Source organism: Lytechinus variegatus, chromosome 10 (assembly GCF_018143015.1).
Source record: "Lytechinus variegatus isolate NC3 chromosome 10, Lvar_3.0, whole genome shotgun sequence".
Taxonomy (NCBI): domain Eukaryota; kingdom Metazoa; phylum Echinodermata; class Echinoidea; order Temnopleuroida; family Toxopneustidae; genus Lytechinus; species Lytechinus variegatus.
The window spans coordinates 36,344,007-36,360,633 of record NC_054749.1 but is presented as its reverse complement, the minus strand read 5'-3'; the positions used below and the strand labels follow the sequence as shown (position 1 = coordinate 36,360,633).

Genomic DNA, 16,627 nt, shown 5'->3' with positions numbered 1-16,627 from the left:
GTCCTTTGGAAAGTTGTTTATATACATTTGCCTCTCTCCCAGTTGTAGTAAATGTAGTAAGAAGGAAGTTTTTAAACACTTGAGTATCCAAGCAGCAGGGATCAGGGAAGCCTTGCTAATGCCTGGGTAAATAGTATGCAGCTTATAGAAACATCTATTAATGCTATATAAATTTAGCATATAAATAGGAGTAATAGTATTGAAAATGGGTGGTCAGGCATGGAATTGTTCTGCATATAACACATGATTTTTGTACTATTTTCTGTCTCACTGTGATCGTTGATGATCACCCCCCCCCCCCACCCACCTCCAGTTGGCTATGCCAAAACAAACAATGCAAAATTTAGCATGATTTATAAAAGAGTTAATTGAGTTAATTAACGTTTCAAAATGTTTATTCCACTTCACAACTCCAAGCAGATAGAATGCCTAGATCAGTCTTAAAGATAAACCCATAGAACTAATGTAAATGCTATGCATGTGTATATTTGTATATCATGATTGCCTATATGTCATGCTATGTTTTTCTGTAAATACATGTATGTTTATTTTGCATGTTATGTTATGTATGTTCAATAGCATGAAAAATGCAAACTTCCATTTATTTATTTATTTGGACAATAAATATTACCTTATGAACCTTATATGATTGTATATTACAGTGAGTCAGTATGGGAGAACATGGCTAAGATGTGTGTGAAGACTAGAAGGTTGGATGTAGCCCGTGTTTGTCTTGGTAACATGGGACATGCTAGAGGAGCTAGAGCTTTAAGAGAAGCTGAGAATGAACCAGAGCTTGATGCAAGGGTTGCTATGCTTGCTGTTCAACTTGGGCTGTTGGTGAGTTTCATTCAGTTTCAATTCTAATGATAATATAGTAACTTCAACCTGCCTCACATTACGCATTACGCAATGAACTGGATTCTAATAGAAATTACAATAATCCTACCATGGCCAATATACAATATGAGGCGAGATTTATTAACGTAAAAGAAAGTCTTATTCTATAAATTCCAATCTTCTGGTATATTAAAGTCATTTTAGTATTTTTAGCCATAACTGCATTGTTTTTTTATATCTATTTCTGTGAATAAGATATAATTTATCTGTATTCTCACTGTTCTTTTGAACCAAAATAAGATTTATTTGTATGCCCCCTGATAAATTTAGTTAGTGGATTACAGTTAATGTATATATCTTGCTTCCATTTCCGAAGAGCCTTGTCATACAGTAAGTTACATTTAGATTATGGTCATATTGTTTATGTCTGGAAAGCTTGCATTGAATCTGTATTTACAGTACAAGTAGCTGAAAATTGTTGAAATTGGAAGTGAATGTAATTGAAATGTTTAATTTGTTCTTTTTAAGGATGATGCTGAGAGACTGTACAAGAACTGTGGACGTTATGATCTTCTTAATGCATTCTACCAAGCCAGTGGACAGTGGGGAAAGGTAGATAACATAATACTTGTATAAATACCATGGATGCATGATCACAAACTGTTCATGAAATTAAAAAAAAATTATTCAGTTACTTCTTATAGTCAATTTATCGTTACCAGTGTAGCAGAAGGGCATTAGATCAGATGTTCAATATGACAAATTCATGATAGCACTTATCACAGAACACCATATGGTTTAGTTAATTTCCTTCTCAAATTAAAATATTTGTTTTTGTAAGAATGTTTTTGTGGTTGAAAAAGTAAAAATTTTCCAACCTCGCAAACATTCTTACACAAACAAATATTTTGACATTTTACTAATATTGCATCATAATGCAATGTCTGACAACTTCTACTCTATTTCAATTTTTTAAAATAAGTATAAAAAAAACATGTTTCCTTTATACCTAATATTAAGTATGGGAGTATTAAAGTGTGAAAGTTTAATAATTATTTGAAAATACTTTTATCCCAATATGCTTTTAATAGTTCCTCAGCAAGAAAGCATTTATATTATACTTTGTGCATGGCAATGAAAACATTCTATTGATTTGCCATGATCCATTAATTAATTTATTACTTTGTTTGATTAGGCCATGGAGACTGCCGAACTGAATGATCGTATTCATCTAAGAACTACCTACTATCACTACGCTAAACATCTAGAGGCAAAGGGTGACATCAATGGAGCTATTCCAAAGTATGTATCATGTTTATCAAAATGTTGAGTTTTTATAAGCTTTCTTTTGGTCCTCTTTCAAAATTGTTTTCTGTCCTAAGTTGAAATCCAATTGACTGACCACTAATTAATATTGAGTATGATAACTCACAATTGTTTTCATTGGATTTTTAGGAAGACCAAAAGTCAACCAAATTTTTCATTGATTTCTAAGTACAAATTTCAATACATTTATCTTATTGTTTATCTTAGTTTCTATCACTATTATACATTTCATTTGTGTGTAGCCCTATCATTTCCAAAATGCCTGTAAACTACCATTGTTGTGTATTATTTATTATAATTATTATTTCTTTATCAGTTACCAACTTAACATTTGCAGTTAGCATTTAGTTATAGAGAGAGGTACTTCAATTCTGAAATTGTTTGTCTTTGGAAAGCCTTACAGAGATTTGCATTCTGCCCTTGTGCTATATGTTCCTATTAGTTTCCATTTTCAAACTTCTGTCTGATTTTGCCTTCTGTTCATTGTGGCATATTGCTGTAAAAAGTGTGAATTGAAAAGCTTCAGCATATTTGTTTCTATATGTTCACTCTTTTATCATTTTGACACTGTTTACTATCCCTCAGCTATGAGAAATCAGATACACATCGATTTGAGGTTCCAAGAATGCTGTTTGATGAGCCTCAGGCTTTAGAAGCGTATATTATGAAGACAAAAGACAGGTTTGTTATACAAAGATACTTCTTTGGTCTCAATGTCACTATCAATGATGGTGATAATGGTGATAGTGATGATGATGGTGATGATGATGATGATGATGGTGATGATGATGGTGATGATGATGATGGTGATGATGATGGTGATGATGATGGTGATGATGATGATGATGATGATGGTGATGATGATGATGATGGTGATGATGATGATGATGATGATTTTGATGGTGATGATGATGGTGATGATGATGATGATGATGATGGTGATGATGATGGTGATGATGATGGTGATGATGATGGTGATGATGATGGTGATGATGGTGATAATGGTGATAGTGATGATGATGGTGATGATGATGATGATGATGGTGATGATGGTGATGATGATGATGATGGTGATGATGATGGTGATGATGATGGTGATGATGATGATGATGATGATGGTGATGATGATGATGATGATGATGATGATGATTATGATGGTGATGATGATTATGATGGTGATGATGATGATGGTGATGATGATGATGATGGTGATGATGATATTAATGGTAGTGATAATGGTGATGGTTATAGTGGTAATAATGGTGAATGTGATTATGATATCTATGATGATAATGACAATAATTATGATTTGTAATAAATCTGTGTTTCAATTAATGATATTAATCATACTTTTGTTTCCTTTTAATGTCTAATGTTTGTAGAGCATTGAGGAAATGGTGGGCCCAGTACATGGAGAGTACAGGAGAGATGGAGACAGCTTTACAGTTCTATGAAGCAGCTCAAGATTACCTATCCCTAGTCAGGGTTTACTGTTACTGTGGTAATATTGATAAGGTATGTCATCCTCTAACACTGGAGTCTTTATCATATAATCATTTGAATCACTGAGTTTATGCATGATAGTGCATTTCTATGGTATTCTATGCAATCGTATGTAATAGTACTAATATTGATATTGTATTTGTATATTGAATGTGTTTGAAATGCCAAATAACTGATAAATAGACCAATGTTATTTATTTATTTATTTATTTATTTCACATATTTAAAAAGGGTGGCCCAATCAGTACAAACACTGGTTTTCGTTGGGGCCCTTTAATTACATAGTAGATACACATAATATATACAGATATAACAAAATTATAAATACGAACTTATGTATACTAAGAACTAACTCAAAATGTTACACGATTAAAGAATAAGGTACAAATTTAACAGTTAAAAGTTAGAAAGGTGATCGTAAACATAGCAAATAACAATGCAGCTATAGATTACAATACTTATCTCTACACATTTGAACTACTCATGCATACACCCTCAATACATACCCACGGGTCACCTACAGCCAAAGACATTCGTACACACATTCCACCCCCACCCCCCCACACACACACACACTCACACATATTTGTATACACTGTAAAAAATAAAATGCTAAATTAACACAAACAGTGCTGTACAGCGACTGCACCACGAGTGCCGGTTTTCTAATTTAAACCAGAAAATGAGCACCCGCAGCACAGCCACTACACTTGCACTGCAACCAACCAGCACCCCATTCCACACAGTGTACACATACCCATACACACCCTCACCTCTTCACTTGGACACACAAATAAATTGTATACATTATAGCATAAATTATAGCTTAAAACATAATACAATTAAAACATGGGTTCATGGCATTAGGTGTATAAACAAAACGTGGATATTGAGTGTGTCATCACGTGAGAAAATCTTTTAAAGCTCTATTGAAAATTGCTAAGCTTTGGGCTTGTTTGATTACAAGCGGCAGATCATTCCAAATTTGACTACCTGAATAAATAAATGATTTCCTATAAAATTCAGTTTTACATTTGGGTAAACGTAACATCATCCTTTCAGAATTACGAGTTGTTCGTACTGAGATTTCATCAGTAAATATGAATTTGTTAGACATAATCTCAGGCGTTAATTTGTTGATACATTTATACATTAGACAGCATGTTGTCTTCCAGAACAGTTTATCGAGAGTTGGCCAACTCAGCTCTTTAAAAACAACTAATGATCGAGTATCCCAAGACTTTCTTGAGACAATATAACCAGCTCGTTTGTGTAGTTTATTCAAAGTATTAAAATTTCCTATACTTCTCTGTGACCACACATTACAACAATAAAGTATGTGAGGAATAATGTAACCCCAATATATATCAGACAATTGTTTAGTAGAGAAGAACATCTTCAATCTTCGTATTACACCTAGTTTTTGTCTAACAGTTAGAGCAATGTTTTCTATGTGAGCTTTAAAATCAAGATGCGAGTCAATTGTAACACCCAAACATCTGCATTCTTCGACATATTCGACTGGATTATCGTTCAATATTACCTGTAACTTTATGTTTGGGAATCTACTTAATTTTTGTCTGGAACCTATTATCATTACTTTGGATTTATCTGGATTTAGAATCAGTTTATTGCTATCAACCCATTCATTTACTTCATGCATTACATTATTGAGTTGGAATTCTACTTCTGATGGAGTGTTTCCAAAGACGGAGATCGTCGTGTCATCCGCATACATATAAACATTTCCCTTACTTATATAATTGGGAAGATCATTGATCATAATTGTAAAGAGGAGGGCCCAAGAATTGATCCTTGAGCAACTCCTGTGCTGACATCCATGACATTTGACTTTGTATTTTGGATTTTGACATATTGTTTTCTTTCATTAAGATATGACTTAAACCATGTAAGACATTTATCAGAACAACCGCATTTAGCCAATTTACCAATAAGAATTTGGTGATCAACCATATCAAATGCTTTGCGTAAATCAAACAAATGTGACTTGGTTGAAATTTTGGTAAAGTTTTTCATAGTACAGTGGTTGTCTAGTTATTTCTGCCTATCAAACTAAATTCATGTGAGAGATGGGTCTATAGAAAATGTTTCAACTACAGTGATAAATTTCTTGAAAGTTTTCTTAAATTTATCTTTGCACATTTAGCCTAGAATACTACCATTTGCCTTGTATGAACATAATAATAAGAGAGGGTATATAGCATGTGTAGAGATCAATACTATGCTTGAATCCAGGATATATAGCATGTGCTCATGGATCACTGTTACATAATATTTTCTTGCATTAGTGCAATTTAAGAGTTTTTGTTATTTTTATCATATAGGCTGCTGAGATTGCTAATGAAACGGGTGATCGAGCAGCTTGTTATCATCTTGCTAGACAGCATGAAAATCAAGTAAGTATACTCAACTGGTTCTTCATTATGAATTAATCCTAGTAAGACCAGATGGATACTCAGCCACCCTAGACTGTTTTCATAAAGATTTTGATGCACTTGTTTTAATGTTTTGGTTTGCACATCTTTTCAGACCAATGGCCAGTTTCATAAAACTTATGTTGAAATAACAAATTTGAAATAACAGTCAATAGCTACTGAATTTGTTCTATATAATTGGTTGATGGTAAATTTGTTATTGAAATTGTGCATTTGTGATTAAAATTGAGCATTTGTTATTGAAATTTTTTGTTTTTTATTGAAATTTTGCGTTTGTTATTGAAATTTGCGTTTGTTATTGAAATTTTGCGTTTTTTTATTGAAATTGTGCGTTTGTTATTATAACGAGTCTTTATGAAAGGGGACCCAGATTTGTGATGACAGAATACACAGTCCAGAAGATAACCAATATTTTTTTTGGAATTGTTAGTAGATTTGCTCAACATTACGTCGAACCCCCGTTTGGAGAAAGACCGCAGTTCAGACTGCAAACTGCGGTATTAGACCCCAAATCGTGTTTGAGATCATGGGGACGTTTCATAAAGCTGTTCGTAAGTTAAGAGCGACTTAAAAAACGACTGGTGATCATCGCCAATGGTGTGTACCATTTACCGCAAGACAGGATCACCAGTCGCTCTTAACTTACGAACAGCTTTATGAAACACCGCCTGATCAACCCCGCTTGGCCAGGTAATCCCCGCTGTCTCCACAGGCCAGATTATGAGCGTTGGGCCAGGGACGAAATGATAAACAACAGCTGTGCTATTACGTAAGACTTCTCTGCCTGTACTAGTAGTAGGACTTTCGGAATGAAATTATTGTATTCGATATTAAATAACGTTTTCAAAGGCATACTGTATTCAGAAATTCAATGTTAGTCCATTTTCAATTTCAAATGAAGAAAATCGACCTTGAAATAACGAAAGTAAGTGAATAAAAATGGCGGCATGCTTTGCCGGGACCGCGCTCGGGCTATTATGTTATCTTCGGACCGAGGTCAAGAAACAGCTGTTTTGATAATTACTTAGGGCAGTAATTTATTGAGAAAAACCATGGAGTAGGTCCATGGAAAAACTGGGGTATAGTGTTCTCAAACGGAGGTTTTCGTCATGAATGAGCTAAAAATGATATCATCCCTACTTTAAGCACTGTTTGCCAAAGTCATCAGTAACAGCACTAGAATTCCAACAGGCATCTTCCATAAAACTGTAATCCCAATACTACTCAGAAAAATGGAATGTAACGTTTATTTTCAGCCATTTATATGCTTACATTCCTAGCCTTGATTTTGATTTTAGATGTTAAAATATAACTATTCATTCTTCCCTCTGATCACAGTTCATTATGTTGCCTCACATTGAATGTATACTTTTTAAAACTTTCCTTTGCTGTATTAGCAGGATAACATCAAAGAGGCCATTCATTTCTTCACTAGAGCTCAATCATACAGTCAGGCTATTAGATTATGCAAGGTGAGATATTTATTAATCTGAAATTCAAAATAATGTCAAGATTATACATGCATACTATTCAATCATTCTCGAACTTTTCATCTTTTGGATGAAATATGTTTATTGTTTATGAAAAACTCACAGAACATCTACTATTATTTAGAATGTTGATATTAATTGTTGGTATTTATTTGTTAAAAAAAATAAACATGTAACTGAAAAGAGGAATAGGCTGATAGAGACTTCTGGGGAGCGTTTCATGAAAGGACTTGTCAGACGTTTTATCCGACAAGTCCCATTTTATCCGACAGTTATCATAGTAACGGTACCTCTCAGCCAATCAAAATCAAGGAAAGATGTCAGATCTGACAACTTGTCGGAAAAAAATGTTGATGAAACGCTCCCCAGGTCTTTAAAACCACTTTGGCAAACCTAGAAATGTAATATCTTGCAGCACTTTGATTTTATAATGTGATCTTGTAATCTATCACTGGTTGCACTTTGGGAGTGATAATTTCCAATGTTACCCTCCCATCAATAATTGTATACCATCACTGATTTCTTACAGGAACATGACATGGAAGATCAACTAATGAACCTAGCTTTGATGAGTACTAAGGAAGATATGATAGAAGCAGCTCGTTACTATGAAAATAACCGCAATACTCATGATAAAGCTGTTATGCTTTTCCACAAGGTAATACACATTCTTCACTGAATTCATGCTGAAAACAGCCTATTTCCTTAACATAATATTCATACTCTTGATAGCGTTCCATTCTACCACTTTTCTCAATTCCATATTATTCATTCATTAGGTAATGACTGCAATGCTATTTGACCAAATAACCCTAAAATACAGATTCAATAACTGTAATTTGATTAAAACAGTTACTATACAGTAAAAACAAATTGCAAAAATATGAGCAATTTTGATTCAAGATTTAAAATTCACGTGAATTTATTTACTTGATTTTATTCCAATTCCATTGGCAATCATAATGCTGACTTTCTATACATAGGAAGTCAGCATTATGGTTGCGTACAGTAGTTGTCAAATTCATATCTGCTGCTGCACAGTGGTGGCTTGGCCCACAGTCAATTGGGCAAAAAGATTTTTCAGATTATTTTTTGTTTTACTTCATTTTGAACAATAAAATGTGATTTTTTTTTCACTTTCATACAATCACTGTGAATATCCAATGTGTGAAGAAGTTTACTAGTTTTATGTTTTTATCTTTTATCTAGGGAGGTCATTTCTCTAAGGCCCTTGAGCTAGCCTTTGAAAGCCAGCAGTTTGGTGCCTTACAGCTCATCTCAGAAGATCTTGATGAAAGAACTGATCCAGTTCTTCTCAATCGATGTGCACAGTTCTTCATGGAACATGGACAGTATGACAAGGCTGTTGATTTACTTGTTGTAGCTGGAAAGGTGCGTACATTTATTGATTTTACACACTGATTGTATTGATTTAGACAGACAAAGTTATCAAAATAACTCTTATAGCAGTATTCAGAGTAACAATTATGATCATTTACAAAACAGATGTATTCCTGGTACACAGCTTGACGAGCTTTTTTCACTCGTGTGAGATATTCAAAGTCCCTAAACTTTACTTCAATCAATAAAAGTGTTTTAATACTGCCTTTCTATAAAGTGAAGCAATTATGAGAGTATTCCAGTATTGGCAGGTCCATTTTTTACATGATAGCTAGATCTGAGCTAAATTTGAGATTTATTCTTAATTAGACTTGAACATTCTCTGACACACTAAAACTGAAATGTTAAATCACAATTGAAAGGTTTGGTGATAAACATTTCCCAAGGTTGTATTCAACCTTGCATTAGGCTGAATTCAACAACTTGTTGGATCAAACTAATTAAAGGTTGTCACTCCTCAAACTTTTGATTGCTCAATAACCTTTCAGGTTTTAAAGATAAATGCAAGTTGTAGTAACGATTTCAAAATGAGTTCGTACAGAATCCAATGAAATGACCACCAAAGTGTCTGTATAAATAAAAAATATGTGCCAAAGGATTTTGGAAGAAATCGTGTACTTGCTGAATAATTAGCAAATAAGCTCAGGATTTGGGTCAAGCGTCGGGCCGACATTCAAAGCAATAATAATTCACTGTCCCACAAGCGTTTATCTGTGTTGGTGATTTCAAGATTTCACAAAGTTCAGTTTATGTAACTGTACCAGATCTAGAACATCGATGATATAATGACAATTAAGCCTGGTTGTACAGACTTTCTTGTGATATCAGTGTTTACTGTAACTACTTTTATTTATCTTCAATGTGTATAAACTTTTAAATATTTGACAGATCTACCATCCTCATTGGTTTTAATGATATTATGATTATGTAGAATAATCTCATTGAATGGTTTAATGCTATCTCTGATTAATGTAAGAGTAATGCTTAGAGTCTGTGGTATTCCAAAGATTGATGAGGTGAAATTAACCTTATGACCTAAAATAATTTTTTTTACCTTGAGATGTAGTGATAAGTTTTAAATCTATTTCAATCTTTTTTTTTTTACGTTGAGTTAAAGTGATGTTATGTATATTTCTGGCTTGCCCCTTCTAAATCAGATGAGAGGTGTCTATCATAATGAACATTGTATAGCACTTAGCTGAGGTGTCATTTGTAATTGATATTTAAACCTTTTCTTATTCCTGTTTTTTTATTACCAGTATTTTGAGGCATTAGAGCTCTGTCAGGATCACAATGTGAATATCACAGAACGCTTAGCTGAGAAGATGACATTGTCTAAAGATGATAGCCAGGGTGATATGAGACTCAAACTATTAGAGAAGGTGGCTGATCTATGTTTCCTACAAGGATCATATCACCTAGCAACCAAGAAATATACTCAGGCTGGTAACAAGGTCAAGGTCAGTATCATGGATGAAAGACTGAGGGAGACCATTGCATCTTCTAAAGATGAACTTTGGCACCTTAATGAAACCATTTATCATTGTTACCACTTCAACTTACCCTTATAGAAGTTCATATTCTTATTATGGTAATTTATTCTTGAATTATTTCAGTAAAATTTGTGCAAGTCAAACTTGCATCTAAACACAATTCCTAAAATTTCAAATGCAACTTGACTTTGGACTAAGTAGAAGCATGCATAAAGGATTTATACACATACTTTCAGATGTGGCTAAACTCTTTGTACATCAGGCTCTTGGTTTTGTCAATAGGGAGCACTATTGCAAGCTGAAATCCTGTAAGCTGGGCATTTAAATGTGGCGCAAAAGTTGAAAAAGCAAAACCATTTGGAAATGAAACATCAATTACCTACCATACATTTATGGGCTGAAAATATGTCCCATTAAATTTAATGGCAAAGTAGGTAACAAGCAGTAACTTACTGGTTTACCAAACCTTCTGATTCACTGAAACTCAGATGTTGAGTACAGCTTCATCCAGTTTTCTAAGCTTGGATGATGTCATTAATGCATAGTGAGACCAAACATTAAAACCCTGTAACACCAGTCAGATTTGGGGCAATGAATGAGAAGCTCATCACAGATTACTTTTTGACTGCGCAGAGCTCCCAAAATCCACTAATCTTGTACATTGAGTTAAATGGCAAGTGAATTAAAAGTCCTAATCATATGTATAACAAGCCCTGTAAATCTTATGCATACAAGCCCAATGCTCAGTTTACAAGACTTGAATTAACCTTTTGTCTCATTCAGGCTATGCGAGCACTCCTGAAATCGGGTGACACTGAAAAAATCATCTTCTTTGCTGGTGTGTCACGTCAGAAAGAGATCTATGTCATGGCTGCTAACTATCTCCAGTCCTTGGACTGGAGGAAAGATCCTGAGATCATGAAGAATATTATTGGTTTCTATACCAAAGGAAGAGCCTTAGACTCACTGGCTGGCTTCTATGATGCTTGTGCACAGGTAAGCTTTGTTCTTATTATTGCATTGGTACCATTGAAGGGGGAACTCTGCAGGATACTAAACTTTAATTTAAAGTTTATGGATATGAATCCTGACATTCATGATTTATTATCAAAATAAAACAATTTGAAAAAGACATAACGTAATAAAAGGAAAAAATAATATAGAATTCAAGTTTATTTCACTATCACAGCAGTATGGAATAGTCACAAAATTTGTCAAGGGGGGGGGTCAATTTTACCCCCACCCTTCGTTAAGTAAGGGTTAAAGACCACCTGCTCATCAAAACCATTTTTGTCTCCATTGGTCTTTAACTTTGGCTTTATTTTGCATTAATGAATTCTGAATAATTTTCTTCTGATTTGTAGGTTGAGATTGATGAGTATCAGAACTATGACAAAGCTCTTGGAGCTTTGACAGAGGCATATAAATGTCTTAGTAAGGCTAAAGTCAAGAATCAGACACAGATTGAAGAGAAACTAGGAGCTCTTAAACATCGGATCAGTCTTGTCAAGAAGTTTGTCCAAGCAAGAAGGTAGGATCTGCAGAAAACCTAGTGCACAGAGAGTTGCATTTAATCTTATAAGTTGCAGTTGATTGCAGTTCTTTCTGCAACAGACCCCTTATGATTCTTTCAATTGTGATATAGTCCAATAATTATGTGATAGTTATTTTACATAAAAAGGATCACCTGTCTATACAGGCCAATTCTTTCCCCAATTATTGTATAAGAGCATGAAATGAAAGAAACCTGTGCAAAAGACTGTGTGACTACAACTTTCATTTTCATTGTCTGCCCTCAAAAGTCCTAAGAAGTTTTACTGTAATAGTAGCATAGTAAATGACAAGGTCGTGTTAAGAGACAAATGAATTGTGCGATGTAAGTAATGGCCAAAATGTGTTTTCCAAGAATTCAACTCTCGATTGGGGGATACTAGTATCAAGTTCAGTGTTGGCGTTTGGTCAGCTTTGATATTGTCAAGCAAGGCACCAAAACAAAAATGTAAAGTCTAGTCTTAGGACAAGTCTCACTAGTTTTTGAGTTATATACAATTTGTGATTTGGATCAGTTTTGTTAATTCATAATAGATAAAGAGCTATGAAAGACAATCTAGATTTTGCCCTTGACACTGACACCAACCCTAAACTTGAGATAACCCAACAATGTATCTCTGTATTGATATATTTCAGAGCGTATGATGAGGAGCCAGAAGAATCAATGCGTCAGTGTCAGGTCTTGCTTGAAGAAACAGAATTAGACAGCGCTATTAGGATTGGTGATGTGTATGGCATGATGGTAGAACATTATGCTAGACAAGAGAATTATAAGAAGGTATGCTTATTGTGCCATGGATGTAAATGTTTATAAAAATTGTCGCAGATATTCATGATTTTTATATTTCTTCTTTCATTCTGGATAGGCAATACAAATATGTCCTGTCAATAACACGTTTTGACAATTTATTGTTTATTGTTTGAAATGAAATCAAAAGTAAAAATACACTGAAAATTCACTTTGCCCAATTGAACGTGGGCCCGGCAGCGGCCGTGCAGTGCCAGATTGACGTAGCTCATTCTAGCCCTTGAATTGTTGAATGCCAAACAGGGTAGCAGCCACTCTAATCTTTTAATGTCTTTTGATCTGAGGCGGACTGGGTTTGAACCTTCAACCTCCCGGATGTGAAATGAACGCTCAACCAACGATCATGTGATGAAAGAGTATAAATATTGAAAATTAATGATTGAAGCCTAAACTTTCTAAAGGAATGGAAATATTGTTAATCTCTTTCTCTCATCTGTTTATTTCTCTTTTCGTTCCTACCTCTAATCTCTCTCTTCCTGTTCTATATCAGGCCTATGCTTTTATGGAGGAGATGCGATCAAGGATAGCTACTGTCAACATGGCCTACTACATCAACATCCGCACCATTGAGGCTGTACACAGAGCCCTTGACATACCTCTTGGGCGTGGCACAGGGGCGGAGAAGAAGGGTGTGGTCATGGGTGATGATCTTGGTCAGGATGAGGATGACGGAGAGGAGGTAGAAGAAGATGTTCAGGAGGATTATAATGAGGATGAGGCTTACTGCTGATCATGCGTGTAACCCATTGACTAATGAATTCTGTATTCCCCATAGACTAAATACAGGGACAGCCTGATTCTTGTAGGTATTGGGTTAATCCATTGACTACTGAATTCTGTATTCCCCATAGATTTTATACAGGGACAGCCTGATTATTGAATTTAATTAATATCTCATTGTCAAGTACATTCATATGAAATATTTCATCACACTCTGAAAATAATCAATCAGTAATTATTTTTTGCTACAATTAAAGTAACATGTGTTGCATATTGACAATGCCACATGGGTAATGATATCCATTGACATCATTTTTGGAGATGTAGTCATTATTGTCATTTAAAATTTGAGACATCTTTTATTCTTAATTGGTTTCTTTTGAAATGTTATCACTGTTGAGTTGCCAACATGTATATAGTGTGAAGAAAACTGTGATGTGCCTTGTACACACTAGATAAATGAGCCATATCAAATACTCAATTGATGACTGGATAGAAAAATTTTATCATCCAAACTCTTTCATTACAATGATTTCCATCTGAGATCCATAACATACTAATATTTCACCCACAGTAATAATAATAATAGGCATTTATATAGCGCCATCTATCTAAAAAGAATCCATTCCAAGGCGCATTGTTTATTATTATTATTACCCAGGCTAATGTGATAACAGGGATATTGTGCCATTTTCACAGAATAATGATTAACATTCATTCTTGCGGAATAAACCAGTATCTTGCTCTTGCATTCAAACCTTAGCAAAAGTTAATTGTTCAGAATAAAAAAATCAAAAACACATGGTTGACATAACACTGTATCCACTGGGAGTTACTTTCCTGTGATGATATATAGGCTCAGTGATTTCATTGATCATGGTTGCCAAAATACTAAATTGATTTATGGCTACTATATCTATACTGTAAACATGTAGAAATTGTGGACAGTGTTTTTCATGATGAAATCTTCTTGCATACCTTGAGTTTTAGTACTATCTGTAAAAATGACTTCAGATTTGTAGCAGCTTTATTATTGACCTTAATTCATATGATCATAACATATCATTGAAAAGTATTTGCATCTAATAATCGGTATTGTCATTTTAGTGGTCAGCGACAAATTGATTCAAAATCTCCAACCAGTGCTCATTGCTAAACCACACAAATCTCTCCAAGGCTATTTCCCCACTCATTGTCAGTTATCCAGGTTTTAAACCCAGTTTAGGTCATGACTAGGAGGGTTGCTGGAATCATCTCACACTCACAGAGATCACCCTGACCCCCCCCCTCCACTCTATTTGTTGTATCACCCCACCCCCCCCTCCTTAATCCAACCCTATCCTCTACCACTTTGCTGCTTCCATGTCTTTTTCAGTTGCCCTCTTTCTCCCTGACCAGCCACTTTGAAACCGGTGGTAAAATGATGAATAAAATTTTAACCTACAAACATGCATTCGTGGTTGTAGCAAGATAAATTTTCTGTTTTACTTTAAATGACAAACCCATCCAACAAAAAGTTGATTTGAAGAAAAAGGAGAAAAATCCAACAAGAACACTGAAAATTTCATCAAAATCGGATGTAAAATTAGAAAGTTATGACATTTTAAAGTTACGCTTAATTTCACAAAACAGTTATATGCACATTCTGGTCGGTATGCAAATGAGGAGACTGATGACGTCATCCACTCCATATTTCTTTTGTATTTTATTATATGAAATATGAAATATTCTAATTTTCTCCTCATTGTCAAGTGATACAACGATTAATTCCTCCCTGAACATATAGAATAAGCATTGGTTAATACTATATGGTTCAGTCAAGTTGGTTCTTATTGTCAAATTTATAAAAAATGAAATATTGTATAATTCAAACAATAAAAATCAATTATATATTCATCATATCAATGATTATAATTATTTTCATCAACAATAAAGAAAATGTCAGGCTTCTGCTGTGGTTGGATGCACTGTATGATTGAAATGGGTGTTCTGTGTAACTTCATTTTCTCCCTGAACACAAATAAATTGAAAGAATTCTTTATGTGAATAATCAATCACCTTGCTTTGTATTCTGGTGTACATATATAATTGTATTTTTTGTAGTACTAAATATTGTAAAATATATTTGTAAAAAGTTTTGAGAGATATTGATTAATATCTGTATATTGAATTTATTATTATTATAGATATGCTGTGATTAATTCATTTGTAGTCTTTGTGTGTAATTTGTAAGTTTTAGTCAAAGCTTTTCTTTTTCCTCTGTCTTTTAAATGTAATAGGTACATGTCTGTACATTAAGTTATTTGCTTTTCAAATACAGAAGTTGAAACCAAATAAATATATAACAACTTGGTGAAGTTGTTTTTAACTACATTTAAGTGTAACTTTGAGCAGCACTTGTTAAAGCCATTTAATAAATTGGTACCTGGAATCACAACTCACATTGGTACGTATGGTGACACAAAATTTCTCTTTAATACGGTATCTAATTCAATATGGAAATGATGCTGTTATCTAAATAATCTTTGAGAAAAGTTTTTAAAAGTTTGAATTTGACATCACAAATGCAGTTCTCTAGTTACATGATAATGTCAAGGACAAGTTCAATTTCATTGTTTACATTTTAATCCAGTAATGATATATGAGACTGAATATGTTGATGTTTAGTATATACTAAGGGTCAGTGATCATTGACTTCTATAATAGAAAAGTGTAATATTATATAAATATTTTATTTTGTATCGTAGTTCTTTAATACTTCGTCGATCATTAGCAAAGCTCTGAGAAAGAGGGGGGGGGGGGTGAGAGAGAGGCAGACAGAAAGAAGGGGGGGGGGGGGAGAGTGACAGACAAAAAAAGAAAGGGAAAAAAAGGAAAGAGGTGAGATGGAGACACATAAATAGAGAAAGAAGGGATAATAGGAAGTAAAGAGTAAGCAAAGGAAAATGGGAGAGAGAGTCAGAGAGAGGGGGCCGGAAAAGAGATGAGAGATGCAGTACGGAGGGGTTAGGGGGGGAAAGAGAGCAGGAGAATATTGAA

At 34.1% G+C, this 16,627-nt stretch overlaps 1 protein-coding gene across 5 annotated transcripts in view; it reads left to right on the top strand.

Moving 5' to 3' along the window:
• Window positions 1-15,016, top strand: part of LOC121422314 (intraflagellar transport protein 140 homolog) — a 35,652-nt gene extending 20,636 nt beyond the window's left edge. For 3 of the 5 annotated variants that reach the window (XM_041617272.1, XM_041617269.1, XM_041617270.1), the window contains 14 exons: window positions 663-840; window positions 1,369-1,452; window positions 2,036-2,142; window positions 2,752-2,847; window positions 3,549-3,681; window positions 6,015-6,086; window positions 7,523-7,597; window positions 8,145-8,273; window positions 8,825-9,007; window positions 10,276-10,476; window positions 11,293-11,505; window positions 11,874-12,040; window positions 12,697-12,838; window positions 13,359-15,016. In XM_041617272.1, the coding sequence (XP_041473206.1) occupies window positions 663-840; window positions 1,369-1,452; window positions 2,036-2,142; window positions 2,752-2,847; window positions 3,549-3,681; window positions 6,015-6,086; window positions 7,523-7,597; window positions 8,145-8,273; window positions 8,825-9,007; window positions 10,276-10,476; window positions 11,293-11,505; window positions 11,874-12,040; window positions 12,697-12,838; window positions 13,359-13,598 (2,020 nt within the window). In that variant the 3' untranslated portion in view covers window positions 13,599-15,016. The remainder of the gene's footprint in view (window positions 1-662; window positions 841-1,368; window positions 1,453-2,035; window positions 2,143-2,751; window positions 2,848-3,548; window positions 3,682-6,014; window positions 6,087-7,522; window positions 7,598-8,144; window positions 8,274-8,824; window positions 9,008-10,275; window positions 10,477-11,292; window positions 11,506-11,873; window positions 12,041-12,696; window positions 12,839-13,358) is intronic. The other 2 variants (XM_041617273.1, XM_041617271.1) reach the window with 1 other exon arrangement.
• The last annotated feature ends 1,611 nt before the right edge of the window (window positions 15,017-16,627 follow it).